Below are 22,693 nucleotides of genomic sequence, written 5' to 3'. Positions count from 1 at the left end.
CTGCGACTCCCGGGAGCTGGGACAAGCAGGGAATGGACGGGGGTCAGCCCGCAGCCCAGCCTCCCTGAGGTGGAGGCATGGCTCTGTCCCTGGCCCCAGCCCAGTCCAGCCCCAGGGATTAGGAGCAGGACAGCAGCCTTCTCCTCTGTCCTGTGTGGGACAGGCCAGCGTGCACGCACAGCCGGGATTAACACCAGGAAAAAGCGCTAACTCAGTGGTCATGTGACTGTTTTACAGACAGTGAAACTGAGGTCAGAGAGGTCATGGGATATGCCCAAGGCCAGTGCCGACTAGAAGAGCCCAGAAGCGGGGTCTGACAGGTACCAGGCCAGGGTACTAAGGGTCCACACATGGGTGATGGCTCTTTGTCACGGGGAGGGGCTGCCATGCATACTTGGGATTCCAGCTGCATCCGAGGCCTCGGTCTGTTAGATGCCAGTACCCCCAGCTGCCCCCCAGACTCCAGCCGTGACAACCAAACACCCCTCCAGACATGAGTCACCTGGGGGGCAACGTTGAGCCAAAACGCTGCTCCAGGCCCAGCTGCCTCCAGGTGACACAACTCTCTCCCGTCCTGGGGTCGTGCTCTGCCACCCCAAGGTCACAAAGACCCCTCCCTCCCCACGGGGCCAGAGCATGAGGCCCAGGCGCCTCACTGGGCAGAGCGGGCCATGAAGGCCAAGAGCAGGCAAGCCGCTCACCTGGGGGGGATGGGGCAGGGGGGCCACAGGTCACTGGCAGAGCCAGGGCCGACACTGGGGCCCCCAACACGCTCAGCCCGGCCAGGTCCCACTGCACGGAGACCGCACTGAGGGAGCCAGGGGTCGGGGAGGACTTCTTCACCGTCCCCATGACTGCAGGCCGAGTAACAGGGCAAATCCAAAGCTATTGGGTGGGTCCCAGGGGACTGGGAGACCTCGAAGCAGCCGGGCAGCGGCTTCCACGGGCAGCTCCTCCTGCCCCCGGGAGGTGTGGCCACTGCAAGCCTGGCTGTCCCCTCCTCGGAGTAGAAGTAGTTGTCTCTCTGGAAGGACAGCTGCAACGGTCACTGCGCCAATGTCCTGGGGCTGCAGGGACAGCTCCATGGACTGGGTGCCATGAAGTGACCGAGGTCTAGTCCCTCCCAGTCTGGAGGCCAGAAATCTAAGTCAAGGTGTGGGCAGGGCCGCGCTCCCTCTGGAGGCTCCAGGAGGGTCCTCCCCGCCTCGTCCAGCTTCCAGGGCCCGGGGCAGGCCAGAGGAGCGCGGTGGGGGCTGGGGGAGGCTGTGGGCCCAGCTGCGGGCAACCACAGGTCCCAGGTGCCAGTGCAAGGGCGGCTTGGGGGCCTGTGTCTGGATGGGGGAGGCAGGCTCGCCCAGGAGGGTGGCTGCAGCGGGACACAGCCACCCTACAGAGAAGGTGCAAGGGATCCAACTGCTGGGGTAGAGCAGGCCCTTTGCGAGGGGCAGGGCATCCCCGGCTCCAGGGCTGTGAAGGCAGAGGCACAGGGAGCTCAGGCTGCCGCACGGGGTAGGAGGGGCACCTGTGTCCAACGACGGCAGCTTGCAGATCAGCTCTGCTGTGCGGGCCACACTACCTTGGTGTTTCGGTTTCTCAGAGAAGCCCCAGGGGGGCTCAGATGCTCTTCGGTGGTTTTGCTCTGAGTCATCATGAGGACTGAACTAGAGGCAGAAGTCTCTAGCAGGCCACCTGCAGCCCGTTGCCACAGTGACACTTCAATGTTTGTTCGTTTTACAAACGCTGAATGTCCCGGCCTCTCCCCTGGCCGAGGCCCACGAGAGCAGGGGACAGAGCTACCAGGCAAATGGAGAAAGAGGAATGTGTCCGAAGGTCAGCACCTCCAGCAGCGCCCTCCCCGGCCATGCCGCCTGCCCTGGAGCACGCCCCATGCAGCCCGGGGTGGCCTGTGCTGCAGCTCGGGGAGGCCCGGGGGCCACAGTTGGAAGCCAGGCATGGGCACTGAGCCCCCCCTCTCCAACCCACTGCAGGAGGGAGGGGGCCCTGCTCCTCTTGGCCTCCGTCTCGTGTGTGTGAGCTGGGACCCCGAACCCTTCAGCCCACGTTCCAGAACACCACCATATGCAGAATATGAGGTGCTTGGCTTCTTCTCCCTTTGTTTTTCTGGAAATTGTACTGGAAGAGGCCCCAGATGGGCTCCACATCCATGAAAGGGTCTGGACACATTTCCTCTCCTGGCCATTGTCCCCCACCGTGGCCCGGGACCCTGTATCCTGTTTGTCTCTGCAGCTGTGCTCTTGGCCCAAGGCCAGGGGTAGTTTCCAAGGGCTTCCCCGACTGTGCCCAGCACTCTGACTCTGCACAGAGCACCCTGACTCCACAGAACACACCTCTATCCCAACTGCCCAATTCTGCACAGTGCACCCCAACTCCGGAGTGTACCCCAATTCTGCTAGTGCACCCCAAGAGCCTTCCAGAGGAACAACACAAGCTTTCTAGGTCAGGGGACTTTCCAAACAAGGGTCCCTCCTGCAGGGTGGGCATGGGGCGGGCCCACACAGCCCAGTCCTGAGTCCCTCCGGGAGAGCCTGCCACTTCCTGGGCCTCGCTCTCCCCCATGCAGATGGTGGAGTCGGATTTGGAGGCCTCTAAGTGCGACACCTGCGACAGCTCTGGTTCCTGACACAGCTGCTGTAATAAATTCCAATCGTCACCTGCCCAGGCGATGCTAGGCCAGGGGTTACAGCCCTCCTGGCGTGAATAGCATTGTTATTCGCTGGGCCAAGAGGCAGACGGGCTTGGTGGTGGCACCTATCCAGAGTCACCCAGCCCGAGGGCGGTGCCGCCAGCTAGGGTCTCAGGTCCGCCCGGCTCTCTAAGGTGTGAGACAAGCAGAGAAACCACAGCCCGATTCCCAGGAGCTCCGGAGAGCACGTCCTGCCCCAACCCCTGTCTGGGGTTTTCTCAGGAATCAGAGCCTTGTCTTCTAGCCCCAAACCCTGATTTTAGTTCTTTTAGGTAGCAATTCAGCCAGAACTTGGCTCTGTCCCTTTTCCCATCACAGGGACCCGTGACGTTTCACTGAACTGTGAGATGTGGCAGGCACGTGTGGTGCTGCCCCGCCCGCTGTCCACAGCCAGGCTCAGCGTCCTCAGAGCTCTCCCTTCACGCCCACCGCTTGGGCTGGCCCTTCCCGCCCCAGGGCGCCGCGGAGGAAGCCGACCAAACCACGGGACGGAGGAGCTCTCCCTGGTAGAGGGGCCGGCACATTTGGGGGGGAGGGATGGCTTCTCAGGACAAATGCAAGGGACATATTTTCTAGCCAGTGTGGACTCCGTGGGCACGGCTACCGTCACTGGGAAAGCACGCGTGTCTGCAGAGGGCCAGGGGCTGACTGCTGCGTCCCGGGAGCTAGAGCCCACACTGGGGGGCAGCAGGGAGGCTGGCCTGGCCGGTGTCCTCCCTGTGGCCTCAGGGAGTCATGCAGTCAGGCAAGGAAACGGAGGTTTTGAGAGTGACAGGGACAAGGATCCCCTGGCAGGGCCTCCTCAAGGGGGCCTGGCACTCCACACCCCCTTAGACACGCACTGCCGCTCCGCGTCCCTGTCTCCCCAGCGTCCTTTGCATGGAAGACAGTCAACGGTTTCCTTCACGATGAATGTCTCCAAAGGCAAGGGAAACAAGCAAAAGTGAACTTTTGGGACTTCATCAAGATAAAAGCTTCTGCACAGCAAAGGAAGAACTCAACAAAACTAAGAGGCAACCCACAGAATGGGAGAAGATATTTGCAAATGACATTACAGACAAAGGGCTGGTATCCAAGATCTATAAAGAATTTCCCAAACTCAACATTCAAAAAACAAACAACCCAGTCAAAAAATGGGCAGAAGACATGAACAGATACTTCTCCAAAGAAGACATACAAATAACTAACAGACACATGAAAAAATGCTCAACATCACTGATGAGGTTGTGGGATATCAGTAAAACTAGGTTATCGATAGCTTTGTTCTTGTAAATTGCTAAGACACTTGTAAAACTGAGGGAGACTCAGTCCTGCAGGATTGTGAGCTCCCTAACTATTTGTTTTTTCCTTCAGCCAGGACATCCCGTGGAGGTCGGTGGAGGTCGGTGTTTGCGGGGTGTCAGCTATTACTTTGTCCTCGGCTTGCCTTCTGTTCCCCCATCAATGTGGTCCATATACACAATGGAACATTACTCAGCCATCAGAAAGGATGATTACCCACTATTTGCACTGACATAGATGGAACTGGAGGGGATGATGGTAAGTGAAATAAGTCAAGCAGAGAAAGACAATTATCATATGGTTTCACTCCTATGTGGAACACAAGGAACAGCATGGAGGACATTAGAAGAAGGAAGGGAAAAATGAAGAGGGGGAATCAGAGAGGGAGACAAACCATGAGAGACTATGGACCCCAGGAAACAAACTGTGGATTTCAGAGGGTAGGGGGTTGGGGGCAGGAGGTGGTAACAGGGTGATGGGTATTGAAGAGGGCACGTGTGGTGATGAGCACTGGGTATTATATGTAACTAATGAATCACTGAACATTAAAAAAAAAAAAGTAAGAAAAGATGAATGTTGCCGCAGGTAGCTCGGGGAAGTCCCCAAACCAGTTCTGTGTCCCTCCCTTGAGAAAGTCTGCACTTCCAGAGGGGACCCAGCTGCAGCCCTGACACCCCACAGCCAAGCCTTCAGCTGCAACTTCTAGGGCATTCTCCCAGGGTTCATGGGGGACCCCTCTTTCTCCCTAAATGCAGTCCCTGACAGGCTGAGATTCCCTTCCTCAGAGCCCTGAGGCAGCTCCTGCCAGACCCTAGAACCATAGACACGGACCCAGACCCCGGCTCGGACCCAGACCCTGGCTCGGACCCTTACCCCGGCTCAGACCCGGACCCCGGCTCAGACCCGGACCCCAGACTCCAGCTCAGACCCTGACCTGGCACAGACCCTGACCCCGACCTGGCTCGGGCCCCAGACCCCGCCTCGGACCCTGACCCCAGCTCAGACCCTGACCCCAGCTCAGTGGGGACACAGCCCCAAGCTATGATCCAGAGGCGGGAGGCAGGGGCTGAGGGGTGCCCTCCACCCTCTGCTTATTTGTTATTGTTTAGCTCAGGGGACAGATAGCAACCACTGGAGTCAAATGAAGACAAAAGGCGATTCTGAATTTGTCGCGTCGGCTTAAAGCATCCCCGATTCTCTGGGACTGCGATGACCCAGGCCTCCCCCTCACCCAGCTGGCATCCCCGACAGCTCCCTGGTACATGGCTCAGCTTCTTGGTGGACCCCATAGTCCACCCTGAGATAGCTCTGCTCTCTGGGGTTCGGAGCTCCCCCTGCCACCCGAGATCTTGGTCCCACCGTCTCAACTCTGCCTTCCAGTTCCCACCCATGCAGGGCTCACAGACAAGCTGGGGAGACAGACTTGGAAATGGACTGGGATGATGTAACACGATCCTTGCAGTGGCAAAGGGAAGCCCGAGATGGAAAGGAGAGGAGGATGAAATCAAGGAAGGCTTCCTGGAGGTGGAGGTTTCTGGGCCGAGTCTCAGAGGAAGAGGGCCTAGGCAAAGAAAGGGTGTAGAGGTCTTCCCAGGGCCAGGGCCAGGGCCAGACAGAGGAGCACTTAAACCCAGCCTCCACCTAGACAACCCTGTTCCAGGCATGCAACTCTACGGAAGGAGAGGCTGGGTCACACTCTTGCCCTGAGGGTTAATCCACAACAGGCCAAAAAGCTGAATCTCAGGAATGTGCAGGTCCCCGGGGTGGGTGGGGGTAGGGTATGTGACTACTCCCCACTCTCCGGGCGCCCGGGCAGTAGAAACAAGACAAGCCAGACCACACAGGCAATCTAGAGCCTAGGTGGCAATGCTTCCTGCCAAGGGCCAGTGGGTGGGTCCGGGCCGGGGACCGTGAACAGGTGATACCAAGTAGGCCGCGGCCACATAAATGGTCAACAAGCAGGTGTTCGGTGTGCTGCTAAAACCTTATTCACAACACAGGGGCTGGATTCGGCCCTTGAGTGGGTCCTGCTCTAGAGAATGGGTGGGGCAGGGATTCGTGGAAAAGCATCTCAGGATTCCCCCCCAGAGCAGGAAGGAGTCCGCCCAAAGGCGCTCCCTGCCGCACTGGGATTGAGATATACAAAGGTTCAGGCGGGGGAGGGTGGAGGCCAGCCCTGGCGCCGGGGACGGCAACGGCTCAGAGCCGCGTCCTACCTCCCCCCAGTCCCTGGTTAGACGGTCACTGCACGCGCAGATAGTTACCTGTCACGGATAAGCAAGACCCAGCGCTTAGAGTGCAGGAGAGGAGCGCCACATAAAGACAGGTGATTGGGTAACAGGCTGAGGGGTGGGGAAACGGGAACCAAGACTCCGGAAGGGAAGGCCCCTCCCCCAGGGTCACAGGACAGAGTCCCCACTGTTCGCATGGTCCACGCTAAGCAACACCCCATCGTCTGTCCCCGTTTCTGTTTCCACATCTGTAAGATGCAGATTCAACCCAGCCCAGTGCCATTTCCCAGACAGGGCAATGCATGAAGGACACCGCAGACTTCCACGGCACAGGCGCACTTTCCTGAGCCCCGCCTGGGTCTGTGGAGCCGGTAAGGTGGGGCTGGAGATGCCTGTCTTCAGCACACCCGGGTGTGAGGACAGATGCATCTGGGGGACAGAGACAGACGCCACCAGCCCGGAGCCTGGCACCCAGCTGCCCTGGGACACACGGAAGGGGCTAGAACAGGGCCGTGCTCAGCAAGGCTCGGCCTGTGTTTGTTATTCTTGGCCTTAGCAGCTGAAACCACCCCAATCAAAGATGAGCAAAGCTCTAGTCCCCGAGATTTCAGGAACTGCTGTTTGCAAAACAAGGATATTGGGACCAAACAGGCTTATGATGACTGACGGCCACCCCGGGCCGGGTCACAGGGCTGCAGGAAGCTGTCAGCAGTTCCCGAGCTCGGCCGGGACTCAAGACGCCCACACCCCCGCCGCCGCCTGGGTCACGGTCATCCGGCCCTGTCAGGGCAGGCGGCGCCCTCAAGCCGGGGACCCGCTGACTCGGCGGTCCAGCAGCTCCTCCTTGCCGGGCAGGGCTGGCCCGCGAGCTGGCCAGGTGCCTGGGCGTATATGCCAGGCAGTCCTCCAAGCTGTGCTCCTTCATCTGACCTGGCCAGACACAGAGCTTTCAGAAGAGGGGTGCCCTTTCTCAGCACCCCAAATAAGGCATCTTGGGTCCTCAGGGGAAGCTGGTCAGAAATGCATAAAGGCTGCTTTCACGGACCGCCTAGGGAGTGAGGCCCTGCGGCGTGTACTCCTATCACGTTCAGGGGTCCCGCAGGGCCTGCCAGCTCTAAGGAGCCCCCTCCTCTACTAAAGGACAAATGGGGTCCCAAGGGGCCACACAGCTGGGAGTGGCCCGTCTCAGGAGCACCCTGGTCTCTCCCTTTGTGGGACAGGCACATCCACCCCCCTGGACCGTTTGGCTGTGAGCCACGGGGTGACCCCGAGGGGGCAGCACAGAGGAGACAGGGGTAGAGAGGTTCAGGCACCCCAGCTCACAGATGAGACCCCAGGGACACCCCGATCCCGCCGAGCCTCACTCCCCAGAGCACCAACATTCCTGACTGTGGGTGGGCCCCCGCTGGAATCCTAGGCTGGGATTCTGGACATTCTCCGCAGCCCAGTCACCAGGGGGTTCATCTGGAACCAGGCTCATGCAAACATTAACCAAGCCCGGCCTCTCGGGGCGTGGAAGTCCTCCCAGCCAAGACCCATCTCCCTGGAAACCAGGCCCAGGTCGGGAGGCGGGGGGGGGGGGGGGGCTGAGGTGGGAATTTCCACAGGACTCCCGGCTGCTCTCGGCCCCTAGGTCACTAAGGGTGTTCAAGGGCTGTATGGGTTTGGCTGCTTCCTATACCTCTCTGCTCCCTTCCCGGCAACACCTCCTCATCCCTCCTCAGCCTGGCCTCACCCACCATCTCTCGAAACCAGCCTCGTCCACACCACCAGCTCCCTCGTGTCGTGCCCCCAGCGGCCCTCTCTCCTGCCTGAACACAGGCCCCTTCTGAACACCTCCTCCCACCTCCTGGTGTTCCTCTTGCCACACTTGCTACACTTCTCCGTCTACGCCAGCCCCATGAGCTCCCGCGGGTCAGGACTTCTAGAACATTCCGTCTCACACACCAGCCCAGCATGCCATCTATCTCAGACCTGGGAGCGGAGCTGGAGTCCCAGGGCATTCCCCTTCTCCTCCTCACCTTCCCCCCAGCCACGGGCACCAGCACCACTAGCCCCCCTCTTCCTGTTGACAATGGAGCCTCCAGCCTCGGCCGCATTTGCACGTCCCTTTTCCTGGTCACCTGCTCCGCCAGGCTCTGACCCCCACTCCCCACAGTCTCCCTCAGGCACTGCCTCCTTCTAGCGTCCCCACCGAGTCGCACAAACCTGCCCTTCCCCAGCCCCAGAGTGCCCTGAGCCCGTGGGCACCGTAACTGGGGTCTCTGAATATACTGTCACTTGGTTAGCACAGAGACCCACAATGGGAGCGCCTCGAGGCACGGATGGGCCCTACACGCGTTGTGTTAAAGGACAGAGACACGGCGCCAGCAAAGGGGGCAAGGGGCGGGCCCAAGTCCTGCAGGACACTGAACACCAGCCCGATAGGGCCGCCTGTCTAGACACACAGAAGGAGCAGACCCCTGACCAACACATCTCTGACTCGGTAAGTCGGGCAGATGCCGACCCTTTCCGGCTGCCCACCCTCCAGTGGCTGGCCTTCTCAGGGGGAGGCTGCGGGCCCGGAGGGAAGCACGCAGACCTCGAGCGAGGCGTGGGTGCCTCGGCTGCTGAGACCTGATGCATGTGTGAAGTCGCCTGGCAGGGCTGGGGCCACAGCACTCCTGCCCTTTGACCCATGTCAGAGAGGCAGGGTCAGGGTCACAGCCACCTGCCCACAGCGTCCCCACCCCGGGCTCGGAGCCGCTGTCCCTCGGCCGCCGATGTCCACACCTGCTCCCTTCCCACACCAGCTGCCCAACTTCGAGGATTCACAGGCCGCTGTCAGCAGTCCGGGTGCCAACCCTGGGGTCCCCCTCACTCGCTGTGGCATGGGCAGGTCCCCCACCTCCCTCTCCCTGGCAGAGCCTTCCTGCCTCCAGAGGGCAGCTCTGGGGTCCAGCCGCCCCGCGCATCGGTCCCGCTGGCCCTGCGAGCGCGTGCTACGGTGCAGGGGTGCTGAAGAGCGTAATTCGGGCTCTCCAACCTCTCCTGGCGTGCAGACGGGGTTGCACAAAAGAGAGCCGCTGCGGTCATAACCGTTCAGTGAGGGCAGGGGTGCGGGTGGCAGCACTCCCAACCCAAACTTGCCAACCCCGCTCTGCGCCCGGCCTGTGCTGGGCACCAGGGCACCGATGTGTCAGACGGCCCTGCCTGCAGAGCGCTCAGCCTTCTGGGGACCACAGCCCAGGAAACGGATGGAAACCAGATAGCACAGCAGGAGCCAGAGTGACAGGAGGCGCAGAGAGCCCGGGGCCACCCGACAACCCAGATCCTGCCGGGAGACAGCTGGGAGAGTTCCTGGAGGAGGGTCTCCAAGCCAGGCCCTGGCATGTGAAGTACACCCCCCTCTGGGATAAACACCAAGCCCAGAGCACCTTGTATCACCCTCTCGTAGGAGGTAGGGGGGAGGAGAGGGAGGGTAAGTGACAGAGAGATGGACAGAGACCCACAATGACGGGACTTTGTCAAAGGGACACAGGAGCCAGGGAAGAGCTCCCAACAGCCAAAGCTAGACCCTCAGGGCACCAAGATAAAGCAGTGTTAGGTTATAACCTGAAATACAGAAGACATACCCAGAAGACCACACGAATATGAGGAAGTGACTGATACTTCAGTAAGTGGAGAAGAGACGGATATTCCCTGCAGAAGACTTCCAGCTAATGCGTGTAGCCGCTCCGCTCCGTCCTGTGGCGGGGAGCAAGTCCCCCACCCACGGGAGCGCCATGCGGAAATGCAGGGAAAGCACCGTTCTCCGTGGGGCCTGACAAACACCTCCTCAGCCCGGCGATCAAGGCCCACGGCAGCAGGGACAGGCCCTGTCCTTGCTGGGATGCGATAGGACAGTGTGTCCCCCTGCGTTCTTCCGCCCCGAACTAAAACCCAGTGTCAGCACGAGAAAGGCATCAGACAAACACAAACTGAGTGTGTAACGGGCTGGGGAGGGCGGCCGGGGTGGCAAGCGAGGGGATGAGTGCGTCACGTCTGTCACACCCGGTGCGCCAACACCACATTCGGCAAGGTCCACGCTTTGTGCAAGTGCGTCCGTGCTCCCCTGGGGTCCTGCCTATCCCCGAGCCACAGAGGACACCACCCCATTTGATGTTCCTGGTTTTTCAGGACCTTACTTTTGAGGAGGACTGGCCAGGTTTGGAGAACGTTCTTTAGTCGGGATTTGTCTGGTGTTTTCTCCAGCCCCTTTTCCTTCTCATTTTCAACAAACAGAATGTGCTGCTGGTTTTGGCTCAGAGTTGGGCTGGGGCCTGGGTCCCCACCCCACGGCTGTTTTTAGCGGAACGGCCCCTGAGAAGCTGGCCCCAGTCAACGCTGGCCCTAGTCCGTGCCAGAGGCCAGGACCCAGCACCGTACAGAGGAGGAAGGACCCAGAGCAGGCAGCTCCTATCTGCCTGACGTCTTGAAAGAGGTGAAATCCTGCTCTCTAGACCCCAGCCGGAAGTGCAGAAGGATCCTCAGGGCCTCCATCGGCTCCCGGGTCAGCAACATCCTGCGTCTGTCAGCACACACATCGCGGGCAGGGCCATGCAGGGGCAGGGGCCGACCTGAGTGCAGCCAAGCCACCAGCACCTTGGAAACCACATCCTTGACCCGTAGCCCCGCCTCCGGAGCTCAGACCGCCCACCCTGCAAGGGATCTGAGCTCCTCTCACAGCAGCACCTGGAGAGGAAGCCCGCGGTCATCAGGCTCCAGCAGCACCCAGGGGCGTGCGGCTGCGGTACTGAACAAGGGGGTTCCCCGTGGCCACCGAGGGAAGATCCCCAACACAGTGAGCGGGGAAAACGTGGGATGCGGGGACACGTGGCATGCCGTGCCTCGTACTCTGAAGGGGCGGGAAGCCATCCACATTGGCTGACCTTCGTGAAGGGCCGTGCACGAGCAGGGGCTGAGCCCGTGAAGCATGGGCGTTTTGCAGGGTGGTGAGCCCTTCACCGGCACCGTGGCGGCCCCGACATGACATCACACGTTTGTCGAGGAACACGACAGTGCGCGGCAGTCCGCATGAAGCTTCGTGGGTGCAGGTAAGGACGGTGCAGGAGGAGGGTGGGGGACGCCGGGGTGGAGGCAGTGTGACACAACAGGGACCGTGTTACCCGCACGCACCAACCTCAGAGAAAGTGGCGGTGGGCGCTCCAGACCGAAGCCAAAAGGAACCACACGTGTGCACTGCGCTCCGGCCGGGCACGCCGCTCCCCACGGGGCAGGGGGACAAATTCTTCTATTTCTGCACCCGTGCTGCGCAGCGGGGCTTTGAACAGGCAGGGCCGAGGACTGGTAGCTGGTGAAAGCCAGGTTTCTCGCCCGGGGGCGTGAATGAAGGGGAGGGGCCCGACGGTCCCCGTGGGGATGGATGAGAGGTGGGGACATCGGGTCTCAGTTAATGGAGACGCACTTGACCTACAGAAGTACTTAGACCCGTGCGCACCCAGGTCAGATGGATGCATGCACTAACCTACACACACACACGGGTTCGTGTGCTCACACGTGCAGATCTGCACCCCAAAGACCCAGGCAGCAGCAAGCACGCTCGGAGTGCAGACAGATCTTGCTAAGACCATTCTCCGATGGAAGGAACCAGGACCCTTGGAGAAATGGCAGATCCCAGGCCTACGCCGGCAAAGGTACGGGAGGACGGACAATCTCCTGAGCAGGACAGCTCCCAGTGACTTACGTGGACGCACCACCCTCGAGGAGGGGAGCCCCCCGCCCAGTCCCCAGGCATGTGTAGTACACAGTGACCTCCCCACTAACGGCACGGCGTGGGAGGGCTGGGAGGGGGACTGTGCGCTGGGGAGGCCTGGCAAACCCCACCTCAGCCAGGGGGTCAAGGTTACCATCACAGAGACCGGTCACGTCGATGGCAGGTGCCCTTGACCTGATGGGACGGGAGGGCACTGCGGCCCTGGGGTCTTCCTCCCGAGAACCCACGATCCCCATCTGAGCACGAGCAATAATCAGACCAGTCCTTACGGAGGGACTCCTCACGACAATCATCGAAAACCAGGGAAGTCTGAGAAACTGTCGCAGCCCAGAGGGGCCTGGGAAGCTGGGAGGACATGTCACATGATGACCGGACGGGATCCTGGGACGGGGGAGGGACATCGGGTGGACACTAAGGGAACCTGAGCCAAGTGTGGGCTTTACTTGAGAATAATGGATCAGTACTGGTTCCTCAGTTATGACAAATGTACCCATCTAATGCAAGATGTCAGTAGTCAGGGAGACCGGGTAGGAGGAGTTATGAGAACTCTGTGCTATCTTGGCAATTGTCTTGTAAATCTAAAACTGTCCTAAAAAATCAAAAAGTCCCAGTAAGCTGGAACACACACAAAGTGTGTGGAGAGAGAACCATTATGGCCCGAAGACTCGGCAGGTGCAGCCAGGCCCAGAGCCCATTCCCCAGGGCGAAGTCCCAGGTCTACTGGCTGTGGCCTTGGGCCAGCCCCAGAGCCTCCCTCAGCTGGGCTAGGGGGACGCGTGGGGCAGAGCCAAACCGGGACCAGTGAGGCAGGCCTTGGGAAGAGCATTCTAGTCCAGTGGCTACTCTCAGGCAGGTTGTGCCACCCACAGCCTTGGGCCTCTCTGTGAATCAAGGACAAGGACCCCCCCACACACACACGGGTCCCCTGAGAGTCCTGCAAGCACTGTGGAGGGGGGCAGTCATGAGGCTCCTTGTGCACGTGCAGGAATGGAGGTGCGGAGAGGGGCAGCACCCGGCCTGGACTCACAGGCCCCTGACCCCGGTCAGCCTGTGCAAAGTCCCCCATGGGGCCGAGGGACCATGGGGGCAGAGCCTCTCCTCTGTCCTTTCCAGGTCAGGCCCCGTCCCTCTCCTGCTGTCCCTTCTCTGTTCCCTGAAGGAAGGAGCGGCCGTCCCTGGGGCTGCAGGGACTTTGGCCCCCGGGGGCTGGAATGGGGACTGGAGGAAGAGGGGAGCAGAGAGCCCGGTGTGGAAGTCCACAGAGGGGCAGGGCAGCATCGAGGCGAGGGAAAGCCAGGACCTTGGCCCCCGCCGCCAGCCCAGGGCTCCCGCTCCACTCCACGGTCATCAGCACTGGAGACCGGCTGCTGACCAAGTGTGGACCCGTGCTGGGCCCCTGGGACGCTCTCACCTTACAGACAGGGAAACTGAGGTGCAGAGGGGCAGAATCACTTGCTCCCAAGTGCTCAGGCAGGATCAGAACCCCTGGGGCCACTGCCTGAGCCCTCCAGAGGCCCCCACCTGTGGGGAGGCAGGCCCCACCTCACAACGGCCACCGTGTCAACATCCAGCTTCACCTGCCCGGCTCTCCGCCCCCTTCTAGAACACCAGGCTGGCCCTCCTCGGGCCACCTGAATCCCAGCCTCACCAGGCCACTTTCGGGGTGCACCCCCCCATGCACACCCTCCCCGGGCCCACCTGTGGTGACCCTAAGCATGGGGCTGGGGGTTGCGGTGTAGGGCCGGCTCCTCCTGGTGGGGATTCAGCCCAGGGGCCTAGAACTTACCCTGCCAGGGAGCAGACCGGCCAAGGGAGGGAGGGAGGCTCCCTGGGGCCCCTCACCTGTGGCTGCCACCAACGCTGTGCTGTCCCGGCCTCTCAGGAAGGTCCACCACTCGGCGCCAGCCGGGACAGGAAGGCGCACGCTTCCAGCCAGCCAGGCCCTCCAGGCTCCAGTCAGGTGGCCCGAGCAGTCCGCCCAGGTCATTGGTCGCGCCCACAGTGGCGGCCCGCCCTGCCTGGAAGGGGCCCAGTCTCCTCCCTGACCTTCCTCCTCCTTATCTGTATCGGAAGTCCCAGGTCAGCATTCCGGAGCTGGGAGGGGAGGAGCTGCCTGCGGGGAAATGGGGGAATGCAGGATCCGGAGGCTCCCAGACCCCCGCTGGGGTGCAGCGCTTTGGGGCGCCTCTGGGAGGAGGGAGGCTGGCAGGGTCACCCCTTCGCTGAGCCCAGGGGAGCTGCCCACTCCCTGGGGCCTGGTTTCCGTAGCTGGCCCTGAGGGCAACTGGCTGGGGAACTCAGCAAACACTTACTGAGTGCCTACTGTGTGCCGGGCCCAGTGTGACGCCGGCAGTGGGTCAGTGAAGACGGCAGGGTCTCCCGTGATCCATATTTGCTCATGATAAGCCACCTGGGCTGTCCTTAAAATTAGATTCTAGACTCCAAACCCACCGTGTCAGATCTCCCAGGTCGGGCCCAGAAATCTGGGTTTTTGACAAGTTCCCAAGCAACCTTGGTCCTCAGGGAGTCTGAGCAGAACCCAGGTCCTAGAGGGCACGTCTACCTTCAGATAATCAGGCAGGTGGGCAGAGTCACCTCCCAGCCCCCACCAGGGCCACTGCCTCCTCAACCGGAAGGTTTCTTGACTTCTCTGTGCCTCCCATGCCCTGTCTTTGAGACAGAAGGAGGCACACGCATGCCCCAGCTCATCAGTGTTCCTGAGGATGAGCGAGTTAGCAGGGCGGGGGGGGGGGGGGGGGGAGGGGGGTGGCAAGCCAGTGCCCGCTAACACCCCCGGTGTGTATTTTTACCAGGCATCCTGGTGACTGACTCTCAGCCACAGGGGGTGATTTGTGCTGGGTGGAGGGTACTGCTGGCCCAGTCAGGAGGCGGGACATGCCCACCTCGGGGCTGGGCGCCCAGCTCCCCTTGGGGGGGGAGGGGATGTGCTTCTGCATTGCAGGGCTGGCGGATTGCCCACAGCGCGGGCGGAGCAGCCCCGACACCATCCCTCCATCTAGAGACCAGGGCTGGCTTTCCGCGGAGCCTCACATGCTGTTCCAGGACTGGCTTCTTCCAGGCGGGAGGCCGGCGGGCCTCAGAGCTCCCATTCCCCTGCTCTGAGCGTCACCCCCCTCCAGCTGCCCTCAGCACACGCAGCTTAGAGACTCTCCTGAATTCCTTTCAACGATTCAAGGGGTAGAGATTCCACAACCAAGCCAGACATCTGGCTCTTCTGGAAAATCCAGGAGCCTGGCTACATGGGGCAGCATTCCCACCGGGCCCACTTCGGGGTGGGGAGCTCTCCGATGCCCATGGCTACACCGCCGGCTCCTTGGTCTCACTAGTGGGCACCCTGCAGGGACAGAGCTGTGACCCTGTTTCCCCGGGGCCCACTGGGGGTCCAGTTGCCAAGCCCCGTGGCTCAGTCCCAGGAACCTGTCCGGCGTCCTGGGGCTCCCGGGGACTCTCCAAGGTCTTGGACAGTGCCGCAGGCCCGGGCTGACCTGCAGGGCGCCGCCCCGCGCCCAAGGGTGTGTGCTGGTCCCCAGCCTGGGGCTTGGAGGTGGTTAGGTGGGGGGCCTGCAAGGGGCCAGCGCACTCAGGCTTCCCCTGCATCTTTGATTTCAAAGGCTTTGACCAGCCGGCCAGGTCTGCAGTGGCCCTGCTCCCGGGTAGGACGACAAAGGCCCCAGGCCCCACAGCATTGTGGACACAGTCTGATCCTAAGAGTCCCCAGGCTGAGGTCCGACTGTGGGATTTCCCACCGCTGGAGCCCTGGGGTCTAGAAGCTCTGCTCCCCCAGCCTGGCAGCTTCTCTCATGGGATTGAGCTGGGTCAGGGCCCCCATGTTCTAATCCCAGCTCCATTGCAGACAGTGCACGCCTGTCTCAGGGCCTCAGTTTCCCAGTGTGCGAGCCAGAAGTGGCACGCTGGCAGCTCTGTGGGTCACGGTTATGGAGCCGCGGCTCTCCCAGTTGCCAGACCGCGGATGCCCACACAGGGTCCTGAGGATTCTGTCAGTGGTACAGCGCTCCTGCACTGCCGTGTCCGACCTGCTGCTGATGGGCGAGGAATCAGTGCAAGAAGCACCACGGCTCCTCGACGTGGATGCACTGGGAAGTGGTCTCGCCATGGAGCCCAGAATTCACCTAAAAACAAGGCACCTGGGTCCTAAATGTCTTCATCTTTCAGAGACCATATTCAAAATCTTCCTTAAAAAAAATAAAGCCAAGTGCACCTTCATTCAGCAGCCGTGACCCGAAAGGGCTGGCCTCGCCACCCGTCACCCAAGGGGACACGACTGGACCGGGCCGCTTCAAGACAAGGTTCGTGCAGCGTGGGGGAGCCCCGAGGGCACGCACGGCCATGTCCGAGTGAAGAGGACCCAGAGGCTAGGAGATCCCAGAACACGAGCGTGCGTGTGGAGAAAAGACCATATGGTCTGTTTCCCTCTGGGGTACACAGCACGGCCAGTGGCCGAAGCAAGACGTGAACAGGCCGGGGACCAGGGACGACACGGGTGCCCCCAGCAGCTGCCATCCCAGCTCTGCTCGTGAAAGGGGGTCATGCACGCCCCGAGGCCACGGACTTGAGCTTGCTTCTCTAGCTGGGCCATGGGACTGTCCTCACCACACCCCTGTGAGGTGGCCAGGACTCCCTCCAGGGCCCAGTGGCCCCAGTGTGGGGCTGGTGGGAGGTGCTGGGTGGTAACAGGACCATGACTGAGCACGTGAAGATATTCTCAACATGTCCTCTGGGGGGGGGCGGGGGTTCCACACACCACGGACTGGAGCCCGTGTCTGCTTTTGAAAAAGTTCTTTAGAGAAGCAAAATCAAACGGGGGAAAGAAGGTTCACTGTGGTCATCAACGTGACGGGGTCAGGGACGAACCGTGGGTTCGGTGTGGATCCCTTTCATAACCCGAAGCTGATGTTTCTGTAATCAGAAAAAATGCCGTCAGTGCGGTCATAAAAACCATGTTTGGATGCAAGTTTATGAACAAAGGCTTTTCTGAGCAAGTCTAGGAGCCTGAGGATGGGCAGCAGGCCCTTGAAATTCAAGCTCCTGGAACTGACGGCCCCAGCAGTCCCAGGCTCGAGGCCCCCTGACACCCCCTCCCCCCAGATTTTGGTTCCTTAACGTGTCACCTGCCTGGGGTGTGTCTGGCCACAAGCTCCTATTATGAACAAGCCCATGTATGAAACCAGGGAGCCTGGGGGGGTTGGTTCTTTCCTTCTGTAGCTTTGAGCAAGCCCCCCCACCCTGGGCCTTGGTTTCCCCCATCAAGACGGAGGCATCAGGCCAGCTCCCTGCAGGTCCAAACCTGGAGGGGCGGCTCCTGTCCACCACTGCCCTCTAGTGGAAAACCAGAAGCCCGAGCACAAAGGCCACCTTGATCACCGGCTCCGGGTCCCCTGTGGGCCTCCCCGCAGGGGGGTGCCCGAGGCCCTGCTGTTACAATCACCCTTCCATAGATGAGAGCCATGGCTCACCCAACAAGTGGTGAGCTGGGGTTCGCCTGGCTCTCTCCACGCTCTCTCCACGCTGGATCCCCAACGCAATCGTGCAACGGCATGACTAACTTGACGGATGAGGATACAGCTCGCGAGCAGTGACCTGGCGTTATCCCCAGCCTGCGCCCACTGTAGTCACCGCTCACATGGGTCACCTCAGCTGACCACACAGCCCCCCTGGAGGTGGACTTCCGGCCTCCCCCTCCTAAGAGTGGGGAGCAGAGAGGGGTGCAGTGAGCCCCAGCTTGCACAGCTGGCGAGTGGGGCCAGCACCCAGACGGCCAGGGGCTCTGGCCCCACCGGCAGGACTTGGGGCCAGCCACAAGGGACTTGTGCCCGTGGTGTGCTTTTTGGGATGACAGGGTCATCAGCTGACTGCATCAAGATGAAGGCCCTGGCCCTGCACTAGCTCTCAGCTGCTGGGACAGGCGGGGAGTGCGGAGAAGAGAGAGTAGGGCTTTCAGCTGGCAGATCTGGCTCGAGTCCCGCCAGCATCAGATGCCGGGCCGATGTCCCCTCCTGGCCTAAGGGACATGTGTGAAGTCAGGGCAGGAACTGGCCACGCCAGGCCGTGCCAGGACTGAGCAGAGCAACGTCTATGGAGTGGAGGCACCCGCCCTCAGAGACAGGCCAGGTGTCCTTCCTACCCGGATAGGCACGAGCTGCCCCCAGGCTGCACCCCCTTGCGGAGGAGCAGAGTGGGGGCTGGAAAGAGGAGAACGCACCTGCCTCTGACCCTTTAGGCTGTATTTTCTCGAGTCAGATCCTTAACCCCACTAAGCTGCTGTTTTTTATCACAAAAATGGGGCTCGTGCGTGAGCCAGCTCAGAAGCGGTCTCCCCTGGCGAGCCTCGGAGGGGACCACAGCCCCAGTGACATCCTGAGTGCAGCCCCACAGGAGTCTTTGAGGCACAGAAACGTGTGATAAATGTGTGTTTTGTAAGCCACTAAAACTCACAGCCCCCTCCCGCATACCCTGGAAGGGTGTTTAAATGCGGGAAGACACAGGAGGTGGCTCAGACCATGGCGGGGGCGCCGAGCACACCTGGGGTCCGTGCCTCTATTGACTGCGGTGTGCTGGCTTCCAGTGGCCCCGGGGAAGGGCACACCCTCCCCGAGCCTTGGTTTTCTCATCTGCAAATTGAAGCCAGCAACCTGAGGGCTGCCGACAGGGCTGAAGGGGGCAGGGCGCTGGCAGTGCCCACGATGAGGGGGCGCACGCTGCTCTGGGGCCCCGTCACCACCCACTCCCTTCCCCCCGCCGCCCCGAAAAGTCAGTTCCTCCTCTGAAGGAAGAAGCACAGGACTGCTGCAGGTCTGTTTGCACTGGGGCAGAGCAAATGAGAAATGGGACCTGATTTTCTGGAAGGACGAGGAAGAGAGTGATTTCATAAATGCTCCGGCAGGCCTCCTGTGTTCTTACAATCCACTAAAAAACCACCTGGGACTAGAAATCCCTTGATCTTGGTGGTGTTCCTGGCTCTGCTGATGGCTGGGTGTGTGACCTCAGGCAGGGTGCTCACCCCCTCTGAGCCTGGGTGTCCCAGCTGTGCCCTAGCTCCCTCCTCCCCACCTCCACCTGCCCCTGCGAGTCCATCTGGGAGCCTTCAGGTCCCCTCATCTGCCTGTTCATCTGAGTCCCAGACTTTTTATTTTATTTTATTTTTTTTAAAGATTTTATTTATTTATGTGACAGAGAGACAGCCAGTGAGAGAGGGAACACAGCAGGGGGAGTGGGAGAGGAAGAAGCAGGCTCCCAGCGGAGGAGCCTGATGTGGGACTCGATCCCGGTACGCCGGGATCACGCCCTGAGCCGAAGGCAGACGCTTTAACGACTGCGCTACCCAGGCGCCCCCGAGTCCCAGACTTTTTAAATCAATCAATCAATTACATAAAACCTGTAGGTCCTGCTCATTAGGGCAGGTCCCGCCTGATCGCTCAGCCTCCTGCAGCTTTCCCTTCCTCTATTCCCCCTCAAAGGCACTCCTATCATCCCCGTTTTATGGATGAGTAAACTGAGGCTCCGAAGGACCAGGAGGCTCGTCTGGGTCACGCAGCACAGCCGGGGCCCTGGGGGGCTGAGCCCAGCTCTCTGGCGCTCCCGAGCGCTGCCTCTTCCAGGGACTCAAGAAACCCAGCCCAGCAAGGCCACAGGTGAGGCCGGGGCCCAGGTTACCCCGAGAAAGGCACGGGGAAGGAGAAGACTCCCCGGGGCATGCTGGCCGCTCTCCCTTGTTCTGGTCCGAATTCCTGGGCCACCTTTGCCAGGCCCCCTGGGACCTCTGCTCTTCGCCCTAAGTTCCGAGGGGGCAGGGACGGTCACCTGGGCTCTGGGCAGCTGTGGGCGGCTCCGGTCCCGGCAGGTAAGCTCTGCAGCAGAAGCCCCGCTAAGTCAGTCAAATCCCTCGTCCTCCCGGCCCCCAGGTGATGTCTGCCCCGGACCTGCCTCCAGCAAGGATCCTGTCAGGGTCCCTCTGCCCACAACCCCCTACCTCCCATGTCTGCCCTCAGTAAGCGCTCTCTGCAGAAGCCCCGCTCCTCAGACCTGAGCCCAGTGCTGCCCTCTCTCACTGTCTCTCTCTCTCTCTGTCTCTCTGCCCCTCTGTCTCTGTCTCTCTGTGTCTATCTCTCTCTGTACTGTCTGTCTCTCTTTCTGTCTGTCTCTGTCTCTCACTGTCTCCGTCTTTCTCTGTGTCTCTCACTCCGTGTCTCTCTGTGCTTGTCTCTCTCTCTCTCTTCATCTCTCTCCCACTAACCGAATGCAGGAAAGCAGACAGCTTGCCCTTTAGAGGGTAGGTCGGGTTGCTCACCATCAGCAGTTCCGGAGCCTCTCCCACTCCTCCCATTTCTCCCTCCCGACAGCCCGGGGCGGGGGGGGGGGGCGGCGGGAACAAGAAGCAGAGATGGTCGAGATGCAGAATTCAAACATCCACAGAGCAGCAATCCACGAGGTTCCACACACCCGCCGCCTCTTGGCCAGGTGGGGAGGGCGGCCCAGACTCCCCAGCAGCCCTATTGCCTGCCCCGGTCACCGCCATCCCTGGGCACAGGAGAACCACGAGACGCCCAGAGATGCCATCCTTACCCTCCTGCCCGACCTCATAGGTCATCCCCGGCTCCTCAGGACCAGGAGCCATGACAACCCCTGCTCCCACTCCCACGACAGGAACTGTCTGCCTTCTGGTCCATTCCTGTGAGGTCCTACTAGCAAGTCCACTTCAACTTCAACAGGCCTTTGGCTCTGATCCCCGGTGGAAGCATCACCATCCCCTCCGCCCGCCCTGGACCAGGACCGCCAGCAGAGCCGAGATCGCGGAGCTGGCAGCACACACTCCACACGCAGGGGGCCAAGAAGGAGGGGCAGGGGCCTCTGCCCTTGGTCTCGGGCCCCATGCGCTGCCTGTCAGTTCGGGGCATATACCGTATCCTGGAAAAGGGGGAGCACAGTGGACGGTCCTGCACCGAGCCTTGGATGGGCCATTCTGTCAACTGCAGCCTCCCCGAGATGCAGTTAGCGGCAGCACGAGTGGATCCCATGGCCTAGGGTTCAATGTCGCACCTTCCTTGCTGCAAAATGGGACCCTTGGTCTGAGGTCAGCCTGTATAGGCTATGTGGTCCATATTCATAAATTGAACGCTGACTCTGGTCTGTGTGATTTTCTACCCACCCTGCTGGGTGGAGAATTGGGGACCCAGGGAGCACCCATGTGGCACGTATCTCCTTTCATTTCTCAGTGGGTTTGGTTCTAAGGGGTTTCCCTGACAGACAGGAGATAGCCTTTTCTCCCCGAGTCTTGTCTGGAGTAGAGTCAAGAGGTGTCGCTTTTCTTTCCAGTTCCGACAAGGGGTCAGGTAAGCCCGAGAGAGGCTCTCCGGAATTCCCCAAGCATGGCAGCCAGACCAGAGGGCAGGTGAGGGCCTCCTGGACGATTCTGCAGCTTAAGTCAGAAGCGATCCAAACACTGTCCCATCTGGAGGGCGATCCTGTCACCATTCTAAACCTGTTTACTTTGGTGATGTCACAAACGCTGATGATTTAGGGGCTTGGAGGTATTATAAACAACAACAACAACAATAAACTCAAATCCAAGTGGCTCAAACGAAAAGGTCTTCCTTGGCTCTTGGACCAGGACATCCAGAGGGAGGTGGGCCTCAGATTTGGCTTGATCCAGGAACTCTGGCCCCACTTCTCCACAACCGCCTTGGGCTGACTTCCTGTGTGGGGGCAAAATTGCAGCAGCTGTCACCACTGGTGTACATCTACCACCACAGCATCCAGACCAGGAGAGAAGGGTCCTCTGGAGCTCTGTCCTTCAGGTCAGGAACAACTTTTCCACCGTTCCTCGGCAAGGCACTGCCAGTGGTCTGGTCTGGGCCATGTGCCACTCCTGGAGAAAGCACAGTGTCCGGGGAGCGCTGGGTGCTGATTGGTGGGTCTGATCTTTGTCAATCTTAGACTCATCAGAACCTTCTGAGTGGGGGCCAGCTGCTGGGGAGTCCATGGGCTGCGTGGGGGAGGAATGGCGGCCTCTGTTCTGAAATCCGGGCATGGTGAGAGCGGGGCAGCAAGGGAAACAGGAGTTAGATAAATAGCAGTCAGCAAACAGAGTGGAAGCAGCTCCCGACGGACTGCGGCACTCTCTGCACATGCACAGGCTTCATCAGATCACGATCACGAACTGTCCAGCCTCTGAACTCAGGACCTCAGCTATCAGGAAGGGGTGGGGTATGGTCAAAGACCTTGCGTGAAATTGCCCCTTCCTTTCTGTCCCTTCGTGTTGGCTGGAGGCTGAAGCCTCCTGGGTGCTCCTGGCTGGGGCATTGTCTGTCCCCCTCTGTGGGCTGGAGGAAAAGCTGAGAGCACAGGAATTCAGGGCCACTTGCTGGTGTACCTGCAATTCGAGGACTCTCCCACGGGGGAAGCAGGGGAGTGAGCAAAGAGACTGATGGGCCTTGAAACAGTAAGGTTTCCCCCAGAACAGTATCCTTGGAGGTGGATGCTAGGGTGAAAATTAATAAAAGGAAACCTCCTTTACAACGGGTTTGGGAGCCCTGAACCAGGAGCTTGCAGCCCTACCACTCCTGGGCAATTGCAGACCCAACAGGAAGAGGTGCACCTTGTCCCAGGAAGGTTTCCTCCTCCCCCAGCAACAGTCCAGCCAATGAGACACTACAACAGCCCCAACCAATGACAGACTGCCACAGC

The 22,693-nt window shown here is 60.5% G+C and overlaps 2 protein-coding genes across 6 annotated transcripts in view; one reads left to right on the top strand and one right to left on the bottom strand.

Moving 5' to 3' along the window:
- Positions 1-14,011, bottom strand: part of SH3TC1 (SH3 domain and tetratricopeptide repeats 1) — a 48,535-nt gene extending 34,524 nt beyond the window's left edge. For 2 of the 4 annotated variants that reach the window (XM_045777070.2, XM_087864313.1), the window contains exon 1: positions 13,814-14,011. In XM_045777070.2, coding sequence (XP_045633026.2) covers positions 13,814-13,958 — 145 coding nt within the window. In that variant the 5' untranslated portion in view covers positions 13,959-14,011. Of the gene's footprint in view, positions 4,032-13,757 lie in introns of those variants that run through there. The other 2 variants (XM_045777071.2, XM_045777073.2) reach the window with 2 other exon arrangements.
- On the top strand, positions 10,537-21,624 carry LOC123779189 (uncharacterized). 2 transcript variants are annotated; one of them, XM_045777074.2, is made up of 5 exons: positions 10,537-11,038; positions 11,186-11,291; positions 11,761-11,891; positions 19,468-19,641; positions 20,654-21,624. In XM_045777074.2, the coding sequence occupies exons 2-5, from the start codon at positions 11,224-11,226 to the stop codon at positions 21,235-21,237; spliced, it is 957 nt and encodes a 318-aa protein (XP_045633030.2). In that variant the 5' UTR covers positions 10,537-11,038; positions 11,186-11,223; the 3' UTR covers positions 21,238-21,624. The 2 variants fall into 2 exon arrangements, with proteins under 2 accessions (XP_045633030.2, XP_087720440.1); XM_087864314.1 differs by having other exon boundaries at positions 10,539-11,291.
- Positions 21,625-22,693: the final 1,069 nt, after the last annotated feature.

Source organism: Ursus americanus, chromosome 8 (assembly GCF_024610735.1).
Source record: "Ursus americanus isolate L20-20 chromosome 8, mUrsAme1.1.p, whole genome shotgun sequence".
NCBI lineage: Eukaryota > Metazoa > Chordata > Mammalia > Carnivora > Ursidae > Ursus > Ursus americanus.
The sequence above is the reverse complement of the archived record's forward strand: the minus strand, read 5'-3'. Positions and strand labels throughout refer to the sequence as shown.

Coding starts and splice junctions, on each gene's coding strand:
- LOC123779189 (XM_045777074.2), top strand. CDS start 11,224: ATGACATCACACGTTTGTCGAGGAACACGACAGTGCGCGGCAGTCCGC. Junction 11,292..11,760: donor ATGAAGCTTCGTGGGTGCAG/GTAAGGACGGTG, acceptor TCACACGTGCAG/ATCTGCACCCCAAAGACCCA. Junction 11,892..19,467: donor CCAGGCCTACGCCGGCAAAG/GTACGGGAGGAC, acceptor TCCCCCTCAAAG/GCACTCCTATCATCCCCGTT.